At 36.6% G+C, this 20,948-nt stretch overlaps 1 protein-coding gene across 2 annotated transcripts in view; it reads right to left on the bottom strand.

Moving 5' to 3' along the window:
* LOC108708862 (ephrin type-A receptor 6) overlaps nt 1-20,948 on the bottom strand; it is a 394,409-nt gene that overhangs the window by 54,892 nt on the left and 318,569 nt on the right. For both annotated transcript variants that reach the window (XM_041583374.1, XM_041583375.1), the window contains one exon: nt 3,137-3,198. In XM_041583374.1, the coding sequence (XP_041439308.1) occupies nt 3,137-3,198 (62 nt within the window). The remainder of the gene's footprint in view (nt 1-3,136; nt 3,199-20,948) is intronic.

The raw sequence follows: 20,948 nt of genomic DNA, 5'->3' as shown, positions 1-20,948 counted from the left end.
CAGCTAGATGGCGGGTTGAAGAAAACAGTGTGCAAATAATGCCTACAGGGCAAATAATGCCTAAAAGGTCAACTTATACACTACTACAGCGGTAGTAAAATAAAAAAAAGTAAAATAAAAAAAAATGAATATTAAAAAAAAAAAATTAAAGTTGGTGCTGCTGAACTACTAGGAGCAGCAGATTAGCACACCAGTCCCACTCCCCAACACTGCTAGACTAATAGCACTGGGCTCTTATAGTAGTAGTAGTAGTAGTAGTAAAACAACAAAAAAATAAATAAAAGCAGTCCTTACAAGGACTACTGTTATTGCAGCAGTCAGCAGATGAGATCAGAAGCAGGACAGCTGCCCACTGCAGCTACATACAGAGCACTGCAGTAGAAGGTAGATTACTAGCCAGCAAAGCTACCTAAGCTAAAATGTCCCTCAAACCCCTGCAGACTTCTGTCCCTCCAATAACAGAGCAGTATCAAAACGATTACTAGCCAGCAAACTTTCAACTGTCCCTGAAATCACTAACAGGCAGCAGCTCTCTCCCTACACTATCTCTTCAGCACACACAGGCAGAGTGAAAAAACGCTGCAGGGCTTCGGTTTTTATAGGGAAGGGGAGTGGTCCAGGGGAGAGCTTCCTGATTGGCTGCCATGTACCTGCTGGTCTGGGGTGAGAGGGCAAAAAAAAGCGCCAACAATGGCGAACCCAAAATGGCGAACGTCGCGCGACGTTCGCGAACTTCCGGCGAGCGCGAACACCCGATGTTCGCGCGAACAAGTTCGCCGGCGAACAGTTCGCGACATCTCTAGTTAGGAAGGCTATTAACATCTTCAAATGGGTGAACGGACTTCTGACATTGATTATTAAATTAATTTGGCAGGTTTTAGGTGACAAATATTCTAATTAGAACTGTTTCCATGGTCGAGGTGTGATAAATCTCACATTCGTATATTCATTCAAGTTGGTGCTTTTAAATTTGAATTTGTGAGTTTTGACACACAAAATTAAAAAAATCTAATTTGAATTTACCATTCGAACCTTAATAAATCTGTCCCATATGTATTACTCTATATTTTATACATTATTAAAAAACTCCTGCTCTCTGTGGGGTATATTTATCAAAGAGTGAAGTTAATTGAAGTTCCGCCAATAGAGTGAAATTCCGCCACTCTCCATTCATTTCTATGGGATTTTTTTAGGCATATTTATCAAAGGATGAACTTTCACTTTCACCCATTGATAAATACGCCTTTCAAAATCCCATAGAAATGAATTGAGAGCTGCGGAATTTCACTCTAATGGCGGAACTTCACTCTTTAATAAATTTACCCCTGTGTGTTAGCTACACATTTGGTGAATTCCATCTCTGTGCTAGGCCCCTTGTAGACTATTAACCAAATACAAATGGTTGAGGTGACCCCTGTTCTCATCTGTAGTTAATGTCTCTTTGGGTAACTGCACAGCTTCCTGGCTGCTGTTAAAGTCTTCAACTTTCCTTAACCTCAGTCCTACAGTTAATACACCTAATCAGTCTTCATGCCGCCCTCACACTCATGACTATAGTGTATAGATTACTGTTGATCATCCATATGGAGAGTGCAATGACTCATGGTGATTTTTTCAGGTTTACATCACATTTTTAAGTATCCCAAACAAGCAGGGCCAGAATGTCAGAAATGTATCTTCATTATCCTCTAAAACAATTGCCAAGCTTGTTCAAGTGTTTCCAGGTGATTCTCTGCAGAACGTATGGCTTAGAATCATATGGAATGGTCCTACTATGACAATATTATGGCAGTATCAGAAATGGACATGTCACTGCAAAATTTTACAGAATATAATAAATGAGAAAGAAATTAAGTAGTCATTTGAAAGTATTGCCCAAAAGTTACAACATATTTTTCTGAGCGCTACCACCCTTGAATCTAGAAGTCTACGTTTAGGGGGTTATTTACTAAAATATGAATTTTTCAGATTAATCAATAAAATAAATGCAGCCAAACTAGAATCCACGTTTTACCCTTATTTATCATTAAAAAACACGGAAAAGTTGGATAGACAAATACGTGACTTTTTTTGGATAGTCAAACGAAAACTGCAACTTTTTCGAATTATAGCTCGAATAATCCAAATTTTTTCGATCTGACGCCTGAAAAGTCCAACGTTTCATGAAATTGCAGGAATAGCCCTAAGGGGCCGATTCATCAATAGTCGAATATCGAGGGTTAATTAACCCTCGATATTCGACTGGGAACTAAAATCGTTCGAATATCGAAGTCGAACGATTTTTCGAATTCGAAGGATTTGAATCCAACGATCGAAGGAAAATCCTTCGATCAAAAAATCACAGGCAAGCCTATGGGGACCTTCCCTAGGGTGCCAAATAAGGGCTGTGATTGGCTGTTTGGCAGCCTACATGAGGCGCTGTTTGGCAGTACACCAGGATTTTATGCAACCAAAACTTGTCTCCAAACCAGGAATTGAAAAATAAGCACCTGCTTTGAGGTCGCTGGGGGTTACATCCAAGGGGTTAGTGAGCAATATGTTACTCATGAGCCACTGGTTGGGGGTCAGTGCTTTATATAATGAGTGATACTGCTGACAGTAAGCGCCTATCAGTATTAGCCACTCATGACATAACAATGTGTTAGTTGTCAACTCTAACTGCTGTTGTCAAGACTAAAAATGGCACAGAGCTGGCAAAGGGATGTAGATTAGAAAATAAATCTAGCATAACTGAGAAAATACAAATGTTAAAGTTAATGTGCCTATAACATTGATACTTAGTGCCATTCTTAGTCACCAGCCTGTAGCTACAAATGTGCAAAAAAAAATGTAGTGGTACTGTTGAAACTGGCTTGTTTTTATTCCCAGAACATTTACTGAAAGACATTTCCTAAATGGCAGTTCTGCTTGGGAGAGCAATCAATTATATGAAGTTCAAGTCTTTTTATTTCCCAGAGACACTCTATGAAGTATCGTCACAGTATATGTTACCCAGGAGAAAAACTGCTATTCTTCAGCTTAAAAAAAAAAACATTCCATGAATGGCATTATGCAAAAATTAATTTGTGATAAATGATTTGAAATCTGCCATAGAATTATTTCTTGTTCACTTGTTGCTGGAAAAATTACACCTTACCCGCAGGAATGAATCGAGGGAGCCATTTTCCATGTATTCAACCACAATCATCACTGGTCTGCCTGCAAGGAAAGCAAAGAATTTCATTAGGAAGAATAAAGGTGTATTATGCTTTGGTTATATATCTCCAGCTGTTAGAGAAAGATTATCTGTATTACTTTAATGAACTACATCTGTCTTATGCTACCGGGGGAAGAAACCCTGCAAAGTAAATTATCCCTGTGGAGGTTTATTGAATAGAGAATGAAAGAGAGAGAGTTATTTTTGGTTTGCTCATTGGTTTATTAAGCCGCATCTTGAAAGGAGGAGACACAAACAGTATATAATGACTAATATTAGTACCATTCATCATACACCGCACACCTTTGTTTAGCATTAGCAATCAAAACATAAACCATGATGGGAATGCAATTATGGCCAATTCAAGTTGGGAAATTCATCATCCTTTAATACTATACTTAGGTTGAACAAAAAGAAAGTGCTCCACTTAAACTCTCAAAGACTGATTGCAATGCTAGGATATCAGCATCCCAAAATGGTTCTCATAAAAAAAGATCTTTCTTTTCTTTATTATACATTTCGCACAGGGCTGAGTTGTTTGCTACTAAAAATATTTATGTTTCAGAACATTACATGCTAAGCTTTCACTCACTGATAGATTCATTAAAGGGCTTAAAAGCCTGCTGTGATATAAATGTTGGGTTCTGTATTGGATCACTGCTCACTGCGGTCTCAATGCTTTTGCCAAAAAGTGAGACAGACAGGCCCGGATTTAGAAACTTGCCGCCCCTAGGCAGACTCTACTCATCGCCCCCGCTACCCTGGCGGTGACGTTCCCTCCGCTTCCCCCTGTCCAGAACTGTCGCCTCCGCTTTGGGCTTCCCCTTGTCCAATGATGTCCCCTCCCCTTCCTGGTGCCATCCCTTTTCTTTTATCACTTCTCGTGCATGCGCACATGTGCACGTCTTAATACTTGGGAACAGCACTGGAGACAAACGTGAGTCTCCAGTGCTAGTTGCTAATGCTGATGCAGTTGGGTGGCATGCCGCCCCTGAAATTCTGCCGCCCTAGGCCCGGGCCTTTGTGGCCTTGCCACAAATCTGGGCATGGAGACAGATTTGTTCAGTGGCGTAACTATAGAGGAAGCAGAATTTTTTTAGAATTACTTTAATAGATGACCTGGATGAATGAAAATCTTGTTAGTTATATAGAGGAAGCAGACCCTGCTGTCACTGGGAGACCTGGGGAACAGGGGGGCTTGGACTTGGTAAGCTTCCTCTAGTATTGAAATCCCCCCTCTTTGCCGCTCTTCTCCTTCATATTGACTCGCCGCTGCCAGGGGAGAGGAGACACAACAAGCAGAGCGGCAAGAGGTAATGCGCACCCTTCAAATTTTTTTCCAGTGGGGGGCCCAGCATGGCCTTGTTTAGACTCTGGATTTGTTGTTTTGCAGATTGGAATTAAGAATAATTTAATTTCCCTATGCAAATAGTAAATAATTTTTTCCCAGTTATACTTTACTTTAATTGCCCATTTTTTGTTGGGCACTTTTCAATTTATAGTGTTTCTTTATTTATATTATTTGAAGTAGAAGGTTAACATTTCAAACTTAAGTTTTCCAATCTGATTAATTCATTATGATGTTATATTTTTAACAATTATAATTTTACTTGTTATTCTTTACTATTGCTCTTTATGATTGAGAGAAAATATAGAAATAATATGTTTTTTTTGGTTGTTTTATTGGAAATATGTTGCCCACATAGGTAATAATAACAAATAAGAAAATAGCATTTTATATAGTTTTTGAACAACACATTAATATATGTTTGGCATGAAATGGTCTATGATAGTTAGTGATTGTGAAAGTTTATTAGTCAAAAAATTTAAAAAATGTGAATGTACTACCAATAACCACAACCACATAAGCAAATATAGAAGTCAATGGGAGGTGTATGTACAATATTCAAGCTATTTGATTTTTCAAGTTTTTAAACATTTTTATAAATCAATGAAAAAATACAATTTGTAACAATTGGTTTTATTACAATTTAAGATTGAGCTTTTTTTGTAAATATGCTAGCGATCAAGAGAATAAAACCGAGATCACAAGTTTTCAAGATTTTTTATAAATTAATGAAAAAATTAAATTTTTGTTACAAACGTTTTTATTAGAACTTAATAAGATTGAGCTTTTTTTCTAAACATGCTATCAAGAGAATAAAATTGAGATCACAAAAACATCTTGATCGATTTTAATCATGATTTTTTCCAATTTAATTTAGTTAGACACAAATTTCAAATTGATGATTCTCATGCCATAGGATGGAGTTGATCAGCAAGGTGCAAATGGACACTTATGGAACTTATTGATGCAGTATAAAATAATCTACTTGCTTTTGTGTGAACACTATCTATAAAAATGATCACTATCTATTACTTTTTACATTTTTCTCTGAGATAGACAAGGACTCATCTGGTCTGTTACCAAACTGCTCGCTGAAGCTCTGACTTGACTTGGTGTTGGACAAAGCTTTGCACAATGCTGTTAAAATGATCTGCTTATTGGAGAGTTCAGTTCACTTACTGTACACACATTTTAAGTTGCTGAAACCTCTGAAGTTTGTAAACTTCTGTGTAACCTCCATGTCATCAAATACACACGATTACCAGGAACCAAGAAGTTTAGTAAATATGAAAAATTCCATTTCAGCCAATTAACAAACCACCTTCTGTATGGGTCAAGACAATTTGTGCTGATTGCCACCTTCAGCTAATTGGTAGTAATCTAGAATCACTGGAGTTGAAAGCATTGGTTCCGAATTACCATTCTAAATTACTACAGGGCTCTTGGATCAATCCCACACTGTGCACAATGACAAGCGATGGTGCTACCTGTAGATTAACCTCTTATAGACTTGGAGTGTAATACTCATTAAGGCTTTTTTTTTAAGCAATGTGCTAAAACCTTAGCACATTTTACACATGAAGCTGAAATCTTTATTGTTGGCCATCACAGTATGATATCATTCTGTGTTAAAGTATTAAAACTACAATCAGATTCTTTTTTGTTTTGTATTCAATGGCAAATTTTGCCATGCTTTTTGTTTTGCCTAAAAAAAGGACATTATTAGATTTTTCAGGCTGTTTTTTTTTTTTTTTTAAAAAATAAGTGTTTCTGTATTGTTCTGGTAAAAACTGTTGGAAAAATTGCAAAGACATTATTAGAATCTCTCCATGTGATTTGTTTTGACACATTTTTCAAAAAAGTTTTTGTTTTTTTATGTTCTGGGAAAAATGCAGACAACAATGCAGACACTTTCCCATTAACTCCAATGTATTTGGGTAGATTTCTGAGAAATGTATTGATTTCACACAGCCCTTTTAAAATTCTTAGTTCTGTATTAACTATTACGGAAGCTGGTGGCATTTACAGTAACTGCTTCGAACAACATCAGATATCGACCTCGAATGGAAATAATGGGACAGTGTAAGCCAATTAATGTCTTGGTTTTCCCAACTTGCTCTAACACAAAACACACTTACAAGTAATTATCTTCTGTTGATTTGATCTTTAAAAACTGCTTAGCCTCTAATAAGGTACTGATACATTCACATAAGTATATTGTTAGGCTCCAGACTGTTCTTCCATTCATGAACAATCAGTATTTGATTGACTATGTTCCTTTAATTTTGATGATTCCGTCAAGTAATAAAGTTCAAAGCAGTCCAACAGACTATATATATATATATATATATATATATATATATATATATATATATATATATATATATATATATATATATATATATATATATATATGTGTTAAACTCATGGTACTAAATTTGGTGTATGTGCAGTGTTTACCTAGAGGCCTATTTACCACCAGTCATTGTCAAAGTAATAAATATATTTCCGCAACTTCCAGTACTGTACAGTTTTGCACATAGCATATGCCACAGCATTAAAATAGCCCCAAATGAATTCAGACATAATAAATAATGTTTTCATGTCTCAGGAATATTAATATATTCATTTAGCTGTAATGTGTATTTCCTTCCATTTCTATTCTGTTGAAAGGAATATTATATTTATAATAATCTAATAAATAAATTATATATAGATATTTTTTTTCTGTTATAGAAAATCGGAAGTTGCCCACACTGATAACAATAACAATTATTTGACTGATATTATATTATATAAGAGTTTATATAAGAGTTTTTTCCTTGTAACCCATGGGTTATAAATGCTCATATACGGCAAATATATGATGCCATGGTAACTGTCCTTCCCCAAGTTGCCTACCACCGATACCCCAACAAGCCTATGGAATAGGGATTGCAGATTGTGGGGGTGTGCAAAGAAATCTTCATGATCACCATCATCTTCCTTCCACTTATATGGGGACTATTGTGAGCCACACTACAAAATGTTTCTGTCTAGCTTAACACTCATCATCTTGATGATCATGATGTTACTCAATAGCTTTACTGATAAGATACTTTAATGGACATTCCAGTGTTTTCTCTTCACATGAAATGTATTAAGCATTACTTCTGTGCTTCCCATACAGAAAATAGGAAGTGCTCTGCTTCTGCACTTTGCACTGGGAGTGACATGCAAGGAAGGACATTCTGACACCTGCGGTTCTTCTTTAGTTCTTAAATAACTTGTTCTTTAATTCTTACAGACTTAAGTCAACCTGGTAAGTATCTGGAACGATTTACAGCAGCTGTGACACAGGCAGGATTTCCACTTTTTCCAGGGGCTAAACCTGAACAAAGGGGATAGAGCAGATAGGAGGTGGCATAGTGATGTTGGCGTGGGCATGATAACATCAATGCTGGAAGTGGAGTTATGACGCTGGGGCAGGGATATTGCATTACTTAGGTGCAACTGGCTGGGTTTTTGTGTTAAGCTGTTTTAAATGGACAGCCCTTTGAAAAACTGACATGTCCAGTTCAGAACCACATGGGTGGCAAACCTATCTCTATCAATATTCTGCATGTGGAGTATTATCTATCCTTTAATTATAGGTATTATACAAAAACCAATTATCCAGAAAGCTCTGAAATATACAGGTAGCAAAGCTATTTAGAGAAACAGTTTCTTAATGTTGATTGATTTGCTTTTTTTTGCTTCTGTATTGATAATAACTGTTGGGGTGAGTATATTTAAATTTGAGTATTTAAATGTCATTCATATGTTGTTTAGAATATGGCTCAGGTTTCACAAGGCTGAAAACGAACAGAAACATGAGACCTTAGAAAAACTGAACTGTTTTGAGTCAAAACTGAACAGGTCTCAACCCTAAACACAGGCCTTAGACTTTTGAAGAGTAAGATGGGTGTGGGATAGGTTATTTCAGATTGTGAGATGCAATTAGAAAGGAGGATAATAATTGTAAGTCATTGATTTTCAAATTGTGCATTTGTGTCGGAAAAAACATTACCTTAAAATGAATCTATTACGGCCTAAGGCTGAAGACATGGTGAGATAAAATCATATTTGGGTGCCTGCAATAAAACATATAGGGGCAGATTCACTAAGCTCGAGTGAAGGATTCGAATGAAAAATACTTTGAATTTCGAAGTATTTTTTTGGTACTTCGACCATCGAATTGGTTAAATTCGTTCGAATTCGAACGAAATTGAACGAATCGAACGAAAAATCGTTCGACTATTCGACCATTCGATAGTCGAAGTACTTGCCCTTTAAAAAAAACTTCGACCCCCTACTTCGGCAGGTAAAACCTACCGAAGTCAATGTTAGCCTATGGGGAAGGTCCCCATAGGTTTGCTAACCTTTTTTTGATCGAAGGATTTTCGTTCGATCGTTGGATTAAAATCCTTCGAATCGTTCGATTCGAAGGATTTAATCGTTCGATCGAACGAAAAATCCTTCGATCGATCGATCGAAGGATTAGCGCTAAATCCTTCGACTTCGATATTCGAAGTCGAAGGATTTCAATTCGAGGGTCGAATTTCGAAGTATTTTTAACTTCGAAATTCGACCCTTAGTGAATCTGCCCCATAGTGTTCTCAGAAGAACTTAAAGCATGTAGTTGTAGAAAGACAATAGGTGTTGATTTGAGCATCTGTGGGAGAGAGTGAATGCAGAGTGAATATTATAGATGGTGAACGGTTAAGAAAAGGAATCAAAGGAAAAGAACCCTCTCCTGTTCCTAAAGTAATGGAACATCTTGCAACAATTTCTTATTATTGAGAAACAACTTCATGTATAATGCAGAACACAAAAACAATCCACATATTGATATTACAATGCAAATGCACCATCTATAATTGATGTACAAGCCACGTATGCATATTTGATGCCTCTTTATCATTTTTAAAAGTTACATTTAAAAAAATCACCAGTGCAACATTCAGGTTAAGTTACCAGCAGCAACTAATCAACTGTCTGATTTCATCCAGTTAGAGGGAGAATGAGATTAAATAGCCGGTGCAAGGTTTTTCTAGGTCTAATAACCAGTAGCAACCAGGCAGATGTCTGATTTTAACAAGATAGAGAGAGAGATGAAATAAGCAGTTCACGTTTTTTTTGCAGGTCTAATAACTAGTAGCAATCAGTCAGGTGTCTGATTTTAACAGCAGTCTGGCAAATGGCAACTGATGATTAGTTGCTATAGGTTATTAGAAGTGGAGCAAATGTTGCACCTTTTAGAACGTAAAATATATTCCCTGTAAATATCAGAAGACTGATTTATGAATGAAGCCACAAATGCTCTTGTGCTAAAATGTACACAATGAATCAACACCATTTGTTAAAGGTACTTGTGTCTAATCATTCTCCATGCATTTCTGTAAAGGATCTTTTCTCCTATAAAAAGATCAAAGAACCAAAAACCATCCCTTTAGATTAGTTGAACAGAACTTTCATTTGAAGTAGTTTAAGTTCAACACGGTGAGGGCAGTGAAGGTCATGGAACGACCTGCTCTTTGATGTTGTGATGTCAAAGTCTATTAATGCCTTTAAGAGATAGCCATACATGGTCAGAGCTGCCAATTTGCAATTATGCATCTTATCTGCCCGTGTATGGAGCCTTCTGACAAAAATTGTCTAGATCTTGAATAAACAGACTTGATTTTTTCAGATCTTTTCATATCCCCTTTATTGAAATTAGCACAATGTCAGCCACCCAAGGTGGACCTAATGGGGGAAAGATTCACTTGTTTGGCAACCTCACAAACGAAAGCTATGGTGAGCTAATCTTGAAAAGATTTCAAGGTAGACCTTGGTCTGTGTCAATTCATGAATAAGAGCATTTTAACCATATGAAGATTACAGTGTTGAGTGCTGTCTGGGGTCTAAAACTAAATAAAATAATCTCAGCTATTTTATTTTTCTTTTTCTTCTCCTTTCCTATTTACGAATCCGTACACAAATAAATGGTACAAGATGAATTTTCCTTAGTTTTGTTCCTGCTGTACATTCGAGTTATTTGCAGGTTCTGCTTGGTTTTAGGCTTCCAAGGGCTAAATAGAAAGGCTGCTTTGAAACAAACAGTTGGAGGTGATTGAGTGAGCAATGTGGCCCTTTCCTTCGTACTGAATTCTATAAATGTTTTCCTATATCCACTGAGAAAGCTATCTAGGAGCACACCACGCAGTCACAGACTTAATCACATCCTTTCTTCTCATTGTTTAGCATTTGACGTCCCATTCAAAATGGAAAAAAGGTGTATGCCTTTTAGAAACCTGTTTTTAGTTCTTATTAATTTCAGATTAAGTGTGTCAAGTATATAAAAAAGATTTTGGCTTAGAGATGTACAGTACAAGTACTGTGGGCACCAGGAATTATTTTACTATTTGTTTTTTCTTAAAGGAGAGCCAACCACCTGAGATACTCACTCTCAGGGGCAAATTCACTAAGCGCCGAACGCTAGCGTTAATTCGCTAGCGTTTGGCATTTTCGTTACTGCGCAAATTCACTAACGAACGCTGGCGTAGTTTCGCTAGTGTTACTTCGCACCCTTACGCCAGGCGAATTTTCGCTAGCGACGTAACTACGCAAATTCACTAACTTGCGCAGTGTACTGAACGCTACCTTTTACGCTAGACTTCCTTCGCCACCTCAGACCTGGCGAAGCGCAATAGAGTAGATAGGGATTGTTTCAAAAAAAGCCAATTTTTTTTCTAAGTCCCAAAAAACGCTGGCGTGTTTTCTACATGATGGGTGATAGGCTGAAAAAGATCGAAAAATTTTTTGGGGCTCCCCTCCTTCCCCCCTACATTTCCTGACTCATCGCAACTTACCTAGACAGTGGGCACATGTGTAGAGCAAAGTAAAAATTTTATTTGATGATTTGAAGGTTTTCGGCATTTGTAGTGCTGATACGTATTCCTCCATTGAAATTTGAATTTGGCGCCGTATGCAAATTAGCCTTCGCTAGCGTAACTTTGCTTTACATAGCGAATCAACGCTAGCGCAACTTCGCAACCTTACTCTACCCCTGAGTGCAACTTCAGATTTTAGTGAATTTGCGGAGCGCTGGCGAAACTACGCCTGGCGAAGTGCGGCGAAGTGCGGCGAAGTTGCGCCTGGTGCAACTTCGCATCTTAGTGAATTTGCCCCTCAGACTCTGTCTCTACTTAACTTAACAAATTTCCCTCCGCTGGTTTGGGCCATTAAAGCATCCAGGGATCTCATTCTGAACTACCTAAGGGCAACTTGGCACCATTATTCTTAGCTCTACTACCAGCTATGTACAGAAGGCCAGCTGGAGGTAATTTCTCCTCACCTACTTGGATCACTTCTTGTCTATGTTTGTCTTGAATTTTCCAATTACCCTCCTGTAAAAGTTAAGGGCACATAGTAACAAGCTCCTTATCTGACATTAAGGCCATGTTGGTACCCCTATCTAATATTTAACCACAAACATTAACAAGAACATATCTTAAAACTGGTAGGGATGTATAAATGTGCATTAAAACAAGACATTCAGAACTCACATTTTGAATTAAAACTAGCCTAAACAGTTTATGTTCTTATTTTAATGCCAAACAGGGCTCATTTTTATCCTGTACATACAAAAATATTTTCTTCAAAACAGTAGTCCTGTTTGTTACTCTTGCATTGGGGGCTTGCTATCTGATATTACAAATGTTAGATGTTAGATGTTAGAAAATCAACAAAAAGTAAAAGTGATTTTATATACTATATATATATATATATATTTTTTTTTTAAATTGTGCTATTCATAAAAGAATTTTCAAAAATAATAAATAACTCATAATTACACATAAATGCATATAGTGCATGATTAATTATTCTATAAAGAAAACAATACACGTCTTGTGCAAAATATTAATTTTATGGATTTGCTCTTCAAAAATCAATGACATTTTAGGCATATAAACAGGAACACAGAATTGTAACATGCACTGATTATTTATACTGACTAATGTCTTCTATATAAAAATACAGTTCCATAGAGAATCACTGTCAGTGAGCTGTAGAAATGTTGTATGTCATATTTTAAAAGTGCACCGTGTGCTAGACTGCATCTGCCTGTGGGTATAATAATTTACTGTTTATCTGTAGGCATTAAGCATATGCACACAGAATGTCTTCCCACAACTTATAACCCTGTGAAAAAACATTCTTAAATTGATTGTTGTTAGCAAACAGAATACATTATTTTAATGTCTTAAATTCTTACATTATAAACTGCAAATGCAGAAAAGTAAAGTAATATTTAATAGCTGATTCCATATATCAGTGGACTTCTTCAGTGAGTGGGGTATCCACAGTTTATGAATGTATTGGGAGGGTATTATGTTAACAATGCAGACATGGTTTGGGGTGCAGAACTGCTAGAGATTTTCTATCTGCTTCAAATCTGACTCTGAAATCCACATCTTTTTTCCCATCAAGCCTCCCAGAAGTGGGTCAGGTTGCTGGTAAAGATATTATGGTTGGGTACTGAGTAAAATTAGGTAAACATGTAGGTTGATGGTGCTGACCCACTCGAATAGACTTAGGTTTCTACCTTAAGCCTCCTATGTGTAGAGCACCCCCAATCAAGTACAGCCTTGTTGTAGCTACACTTGTGCTTTGTTTCATGGAAATTTAAGCCAGCAAATATGCATTCATCCATGACTATCTCCTAAACTGCCTTCAAGCTGAGCTTCAAGGAATATGTATGTTCTACAAATAAGCAATCACTGTAAATCTCATTCTAAGTGGCCATTATGGTGCCCATTGCCATGCCTTCTCTTCAGCTGCATTGGGTCCCCTAAATTAGGCTAGCCTACAGTCAAACTTCTTCCATAAAGGATATTCTATATAAGGAGCACAACTGTCTTTCCTCCTTGTTATTGCACACTTTGTCAAAGTATATTTTTATTAGGAAAATGACTGGTGTTCCATCCTCATCAAACACTAGGACTTTAGTGAATATGCAAAAATAATGCCAAAAGACATGTATAAATGCCCCACACATGCAGACATATTCTAAAAAAGATGTTCTGTGTTTGTTTCATTCTTTTAGATCCTGAATTAGGTTCAAATGAATAGAGGTGCTCATCTGGTATTTGGGCACTCAGCACTAAGCCAATGATGCCATTAAAATGTTTTTATTTACTCTGGTATGGAAATTGTAATCAATTAGCCATAGAGTTATACTATTAAATTATATTAAATTAATTATATATATTAATCAATATTATATAATATATTATTTTATATATTATATATTATATATTACATTTAATTATATTAAATGATATTAAATAATAAGCATCATTCTGATTTTGGTTTCATTGTGGCCGCCATCTTTATTCTGCACAGTGTTGTAATATGAGTCATTACTGGGAATGAAGAAATCTATGAGCCAGAGAGCATGCTCATGGTGTGGGATAATTGCCCTGTGCATACTCTGTTGGGGGATTTAGCTAGCACAATTGAAATAAGCTAATATCATCCAAATCTGTCTTTTGCTGAAGCAAGTTTAAGTGATTGCAGCTCATGGGGACAACCACAAACTTTGCAGTTACAGTATCCCTAAGTAAAGCATATTTGATATTGAACTAATATTAATTCATAACAAAAAAATCTTCCACTGTATGAATGCTATACTATAGGAATACATTCTCTATAGGGTATTTCACTTTCACTTCACCGGACTGCAACTATGTTAATAGTTACAGAAATACAGATTCACTGTACAATTAAACATACAGAGAGAGAGAGAGAGAGAGAGAGAGAGAGAGAGAGAGAGAGAGAGAGAGAACCAGTTTCAAACTACAGTGGCCATGAAATTATAAGTTCAAACACTGGTTTTCAGTGAGCCACATTCAGATGTAGAAAGAGTTGGGGAGCAATTCAAGCATGAAAAATTGTGTGGTGCACAATAAGTGCTGTGATTGGCCATTTGGTAGCTTGTATGTGGACTGGCAGCCTACAGGAGGTTCTGCTTTGCAGTACACCTAGTTTTTATGCAACCAAAACTTGCCTCCAAAACAGTAATTTAAAAATAAGAGGGGTTGATGAGCAACATGTTGCTCATGACCCACTGGTTGGGGATCACACCCCTAGAGTATACACACTAATAAAATTTACATGGAGTGGATTATCCACTCCAAATTTTCAGCAAATTTTATATTTATTTTTCAGTTTGAGAAGGGCTTCTTTGTACAAAAACAAGTGACTACAATGGGTTCAAACTTCGTACATAGCTATGGCGAAGCTTACAAGCAGCAATCTGAGATAATGCATGTTTTACCTTTTACGCTTTACAAGAACATGGCTGTGCTTATTAACACTATGGTGATGCTATGTTTTTCTCATAAGCCTATACAAAAGGTGAGCTATCCGCTTTGTACTGTAAATTTGACTCATCGCTATAGTAGAGATTTTACCTGCACTCAGGATGGGTTTATGACAAACATTTAACATGAAGCCTGGATAAAAACACAATGATACATTCATAAACCAGAATCATAGATGCTTAGTTTAATCTTTATCAAAAGCACAAATGCTTAAAGCCTATAGGACTGCAAATGATAAGAAGTTGAGAAGAAGGGATATGGAGAAAATGAAAGATGGATTCAAAAAAAGAGAGAAAGAAACAGTAATAACATCAAAAAGGCAATGAAGAAGCAGAGAAAGTAAAACCAAAATTACTGATCAGAATTTTTTTTTTCAGCAAATTCAATTCTACTTTAATGCCCAGTATTTGTGAGATAATAAACTATAGGATTCTGACAATCGGTCAAGAAATGGAATTGCTGATTGCCTGGAATCCTCAGCTCAGAATCAGAATATTCAGCTACCTCAGAGGTTAACTTTAGCAGAACTATTTCTCCCACTGGCCTTGTGACTAAATATAAAATAACAAGCAAACCTGACTAGAAATGAAACTTTGAATATTAAAGGGATACTGTCATGGGAAAATTTTTTTTTTTCAAAATGAATCAGTTAATAGTGCTGCTCCAGCAGAATTCTACACTGAAATCCATTTCTCAAAAGAGCAAACAGATTTTTTTATATTCAATTTTGAAATCTGACAAGGGGCTAGACATTTTGTCAATTTCCCAGCTGCCCCAAGTCATGTGACTTGTGCTCTGATAAACTTCAATCAATCTTTACTGCTGTACTGCAAGTTGGAGTGATATCACCCCCCTCCCTTTTCCCCCCAGCAGCCAAACAACAGAACAATGGGAAGGTAACCAGATAGCAGCTCCCTAACACAAGATAACAGCTGCCTGGTAGATCTAAGAACAACACTCAATAGTAAAAACCCATGTCCCACTGAGACACATTCAGTTACATTGAAAAGGAAAAACAGCAGCCTGCCAGAAAGCATTTCTCTCCTAAAGGCACAAGTCACATGACCAGGGACAGCTGGGAAATTGACAAAATGTGAGATTTCAAAATTGAATATAAAGAAATCTGTTTGCTCTTTTAAAAAATGGATTTCAGTGCAGAATTCTGCTGGAGTAGAACTATTAACTGATGCATTTTGAAAAAAACATGTTTTCCCATGACAGTATCCCTTTAACTACAATTACATGATTTGGGAAATTTTGACTCTATTGTTTTTTTTAGGGAAATATTCACATGTGTACCAGGTGGCCTACTCCAAAGTACTCGCTATAACAGTGGGCAATATTTTACACTGGAATATGCAAAAAAAAAAAAATCCCCCTTTTAAGTAATTTTCTCTCTTGCACATTTATGTTTTCATTCAGTTTTAGTTTCACATCCCATACTCCTTACACCCAGTTAGACATCACAGGCAAAGAAGCGGAGTGATTTGACACAAATGTGCAGTGGCACAGGTTCTCAAAAACGATGAAGTTTCTAATAAACAGTACTGCTTCCTATCCCTTAATGTCTTGTAAAAAACAACCCATCCATCACAATTGTATCACTGATTTAATTCTGGTAACTAAGCCGTGTTATCACAAAATGATATGTAAAGATTTACAGGAAAGCACAAAGCCAATATATTTTTCTCTGTCATTTATGTTTTTAAAGACGAGTGAAGTTTTTTAGAGATATAGTCTATTGAGAATCACTTGATACAAGCATATTCACTGCTTGCAAATTATATACTTCCCTTTGTTCAATAAGAGGATAAAATGAATTACTTTGTTCCTCCAACTGCTGTTCCCACAATAATCTATAAAAGCCACAGATTGCTTAATCTTTAATTATGGAAGTTGATTGCAGCATTCTTCTACCCAACAAAATAACCACTGGAAACCCGATATCTAGAAAGCTCCAAATTACGGAATGGCTGTCTCCCATAGACTCCATTTTATCCAAATAATCAAAATTTTTAAAAATGATTTCATTTTTCTCTGTAATAATAAAACGGTAGCTTCTAATTGATCCCAACTAAGATATAATTAATCCTTATTGGAAGCAAAACCAGCCTATTGGATTTATTTAATGTTTAAATTAATTTCTAGTAGACTTAAGGCATGAAGACCCAAATTATGGAAAGATCCATTATCCAGAAAACCTCAGGTCCAAACATTCTGGATAACAGGTCCCATACCTGTATATATAACTGACTCAACTGACTGAGCACCAAAGTATCATTATTGATCAGAGTGCAAACTTCATATTGAGTTGTAAATATCTCAGAACTTCAGAGCTTCTTTAATTACTGTGTCAAGCTGTCAGTGTAGACAGTCAATAAGATAACTGAATCTATTCATCCATTCCATTTTCATTTATTGGTATTTTTTGTCTAGACTGGTATTATGCCTGTATCTGGACCCTGCCAGCTTAAGATGCCACTCAAGGAACCTTTACTGTTCAGTTCCTGTGTACCTTATCATGTCCATCAAGAACTTCAACTACTAACATGGATCTGAAACTTTAGTACCACTCCTTGATGGAGGACAATATACCTAATCATATCCATCAAGAAATGTACCTACTAACATCATGGATCTGAAACGTCAGTGCCATTCCTTAATAGAACCCAAGATACTCATCATTAACTCTCAGTAGCTTAATGCCTAGATTTCCTAGATCTTCCAAGACTAGATCTCAGTTTTGATCTCAAGAGAGGCCCTCAATGGATAGTCTGTCTCTTGTTAACCTCATTTACTGCAAAATCCTCCAAGGACTTTTTTCTTCAGGCCAAGCCTTGTATGCAACTGTCATGTTGGGTCATCTAATGTTTTATCACTTTTTGCTACCTGGAATTCATGCCTACTTTAACATTGTAACTACCAGGCAATTTCGATATTATGGCAAAAGTTTCAACCTCAGCCATGTGGTCACACACACAAGTTTATATATTTCAAGAACGGTATATACTGCATTCCTGCAATATATGCTGCAAATATGCAGCATGGAATTTATATTTTTCCATTTTCTTGACTGCTTTTTTTGACAATTAAATAAAATGCATTGAGCTTCAGAGGATGAAAAGTTTTTGTATGTACAGTATTTGTGAACACTGGGTAGTAAATGCTGGCCCGGGGCTTAATTTCTGCAAATTGATGCAGATTTAGCTCTCAATATTCACTGTGAATTTGAAAGTAGAATAATTTTGTGTTACTAAAGAGGTCAAACTGAAAACAGTAATGGGAGCTAATAATGCAATTATCCTAATTAAGCAAGGAACATTTGCATGTAAAGATTTTGATTGAGAAACACATCTGTGCAATCTTTAGAAGAGAAGTGTAGAATACAACTGATCAGTGGAAATATATTCTATCAAGAATAGGATTTGATGAAGGTTTGTGTCATGGCTAAATATGGCTTCCTTTTTATTATTTATACATAACTAAAACATGTAACTCAATAGTGATGTGTGTTGACCTGAAACCCATGGTGACCTGCAGATTGATTACTGGTTTAGTGGGCTCAGGTTGAAATTTGACCAAACTTTGTGGGTTAGAGTTGGATGCCATGAACCTACACATCACTACTGTGCAAGCATTAACCAGGCTAAACTGTCCCCTTCATATAAAACTGAGCCCCTGCCTAATACCTTCCCTTCAACTTACCCCAAATAAAGATATTCAGGTTGGGATGGAAATAGGCCACAGTTTTATTCACATTTTATTAAAATGTAAGATATAAATATTAACAGTTAACGTGTCCTTTTCAGTCAACATCAGGAATACTTGCCGAGACCAAAGGCCATCCTCTTGTAGGCCACTTTCCACCAAAATGTTGATTGGGCAAGTCAAGTACAATGCTTCCTTTCAGGAACCTTTGTCAGCAGATATCACACCTCATAGTCTCTTCTTGATCACACCTCATGTTTAGCACCCAAACGTCCCCTGGCAAGCATTTCTCCGCAAACTGTGACAATGGGAACATAACTAAGCCCTGACTGCTTTAAAACTACCAAAAGAAAAATACAAGTGTGAGTTGGTGGCATGCTGCTCGCTGGAAAACCAAACTAGGAAAAAGTCCTCCTTATTGCTGTCTTTGTATTCGCTACTAGCCTTTTCTTTTAACCTTCATACTGAATTGAAGCCTAACCAGCTGCCCCAGCTAAACATCTGAAACTCTTGTCAAGCCTGCTTCTCCCTAGCCCATAGTCAAAGCTCCTTCCTCCTAAACTATGCTTTTTAGTTTGCATCCCACCCCTTTTATATGAGTAAGAAATAATGCTTCTATACTTATTCCATACAGACCACGAACATTTTGGTTTAGGGTTAAACATGAGCACAGCCAACCAAACACCAAGCTACGCACATGGTTATTCATAAGGCATTCTCATGTAAAGTTAGGATTTAGCCAAAGTTTTCTTCATGTAAAATCTAAGGCTATCCAATTTAGTTAAGTCTGCAGTCATTTCCTACATGCAGAAGGTGTAATTAGATTTAAATAACATAAGACAACAATATTGTAGACCTCCAGCTGAAATAGAACTTGTAACTGCCATTGTGAATGCAGTAAACAGAATTTTAGAATAGCCGGAGGACCACGTGACATAATATTTAATTCCTAATAACATTATATTATATTAACAGGTTGCTTATCCCGTTACTAACTTAAATATCATTGGACTGTTTGGTTATTTTTTTTCCTACTTTTGCTTCATGGAATGTTAACATAATTATACTTCTTTCTGTTGTTAGTGTTGAATGAGTCGGCCTCTCCTCTAGGAATAGGAATCCAGTAACAGTTATAGTGGCAGTAAATATGGAAGCTCAATATGCGGTTGACAATGTTATGAATTGGCATGCCTTTAAATGTCTTGAGTATGCACCAGTAATAGCTTCAAGCAGATAAGTAATGGTTTCTATTGGAAAGGAATGTGATGAGCACAGGGTTATGGCTCTATTAATCAAAGTTTTTTCCACATTCACAGCTTCTTGCCACTGCGATACCTATCAAATAAATAGCTTGGGCTCTTATCAGTGCCCTCAGTGCAGTGCATCTTCTAATCATTATTCTGTCAAATTGCAAGATCCAAGCAAATAAGCCGGCATGTCTGAACTTCAGCATTAATATTTCTGCGAGCCTTAATCAGACAACAAAGGTAAGATGTTTCATTCCACATACATTCTTTCCCTTACTGTTACACAGCCCTGCTGACCAAACACCGAATTTCTCAGATATTATTATGTGATATTATTATATGAATTGAAAGCTGACAACTTTAAATTCTGTGGTGTTCCAAAAAGATTTTTTTGTGGTGTCCTTCAGGAACCTGTGGCTGTGTAACACTTTCCAGATTAACCATAGCACCAATAATAAATGGAAATATCCTACTGGTTGCTATGGCTTTTTGTACCTAGTTTAATAATGACATCATGCCACTGTTCTTATTTTCAAGTATACAATGCTATTGTGACACTAAGGGGCCGATTCATGAAGCTCGAGTGAAGGATTCGAATGAAAAAAATTCGAATTTCGAAGTATTTTTTTGGTACTTCGACCATCGAATTGGTTAAATTCGTTCGAATTCGAACGAAATCGAACGAATCGAACGAAAAATCGTTCGACTATTCGACCATTCGATAGTCGAAGTACTTCCCCTTTAAAAAAAACTTCGACCCTCTACTTCGGCAGGTAAAACCTACCGAAGTCAATGTTAGCCTATGGGGAAGGTCCCCATAGGCTTGCCTGTGATTTTTTGATCGAAGGATTTTCCTTCGATCGTTGGATTAAAATCCTTCGAATCGTGGGTATGGGCAACAGAATATGTTCGATCGATCGATCGCAGGATTAGCGCTAAATCCTTCGACTTCGATATTCGAAGTCGAAGGATTTCAATTTGAGGGTCGAATTTCGAAGTATTTTTAACTTCGAAATTCGACCCTTAATGAATCTGCCCCTAAGTTATTTATCAAAGTCTGA

The sequence above is a fragment of the Xenopus laevis genome, chromosome 2S (genome assembly GCF_017654675.1).
Source record: "Xenopus laevis strain J_2021 chromosome 2S, Xenopus_laevis_v10.1, whole genome shotgun sequence".
NCBI lineage: Eukaryota > Metazoa > Chordata > Amphibia > Anura > Pipidae > Xenopus > Xenopus laevis.
This window is presented reverse-complemented; position numbering and strand designations above follow the sequence as displayed.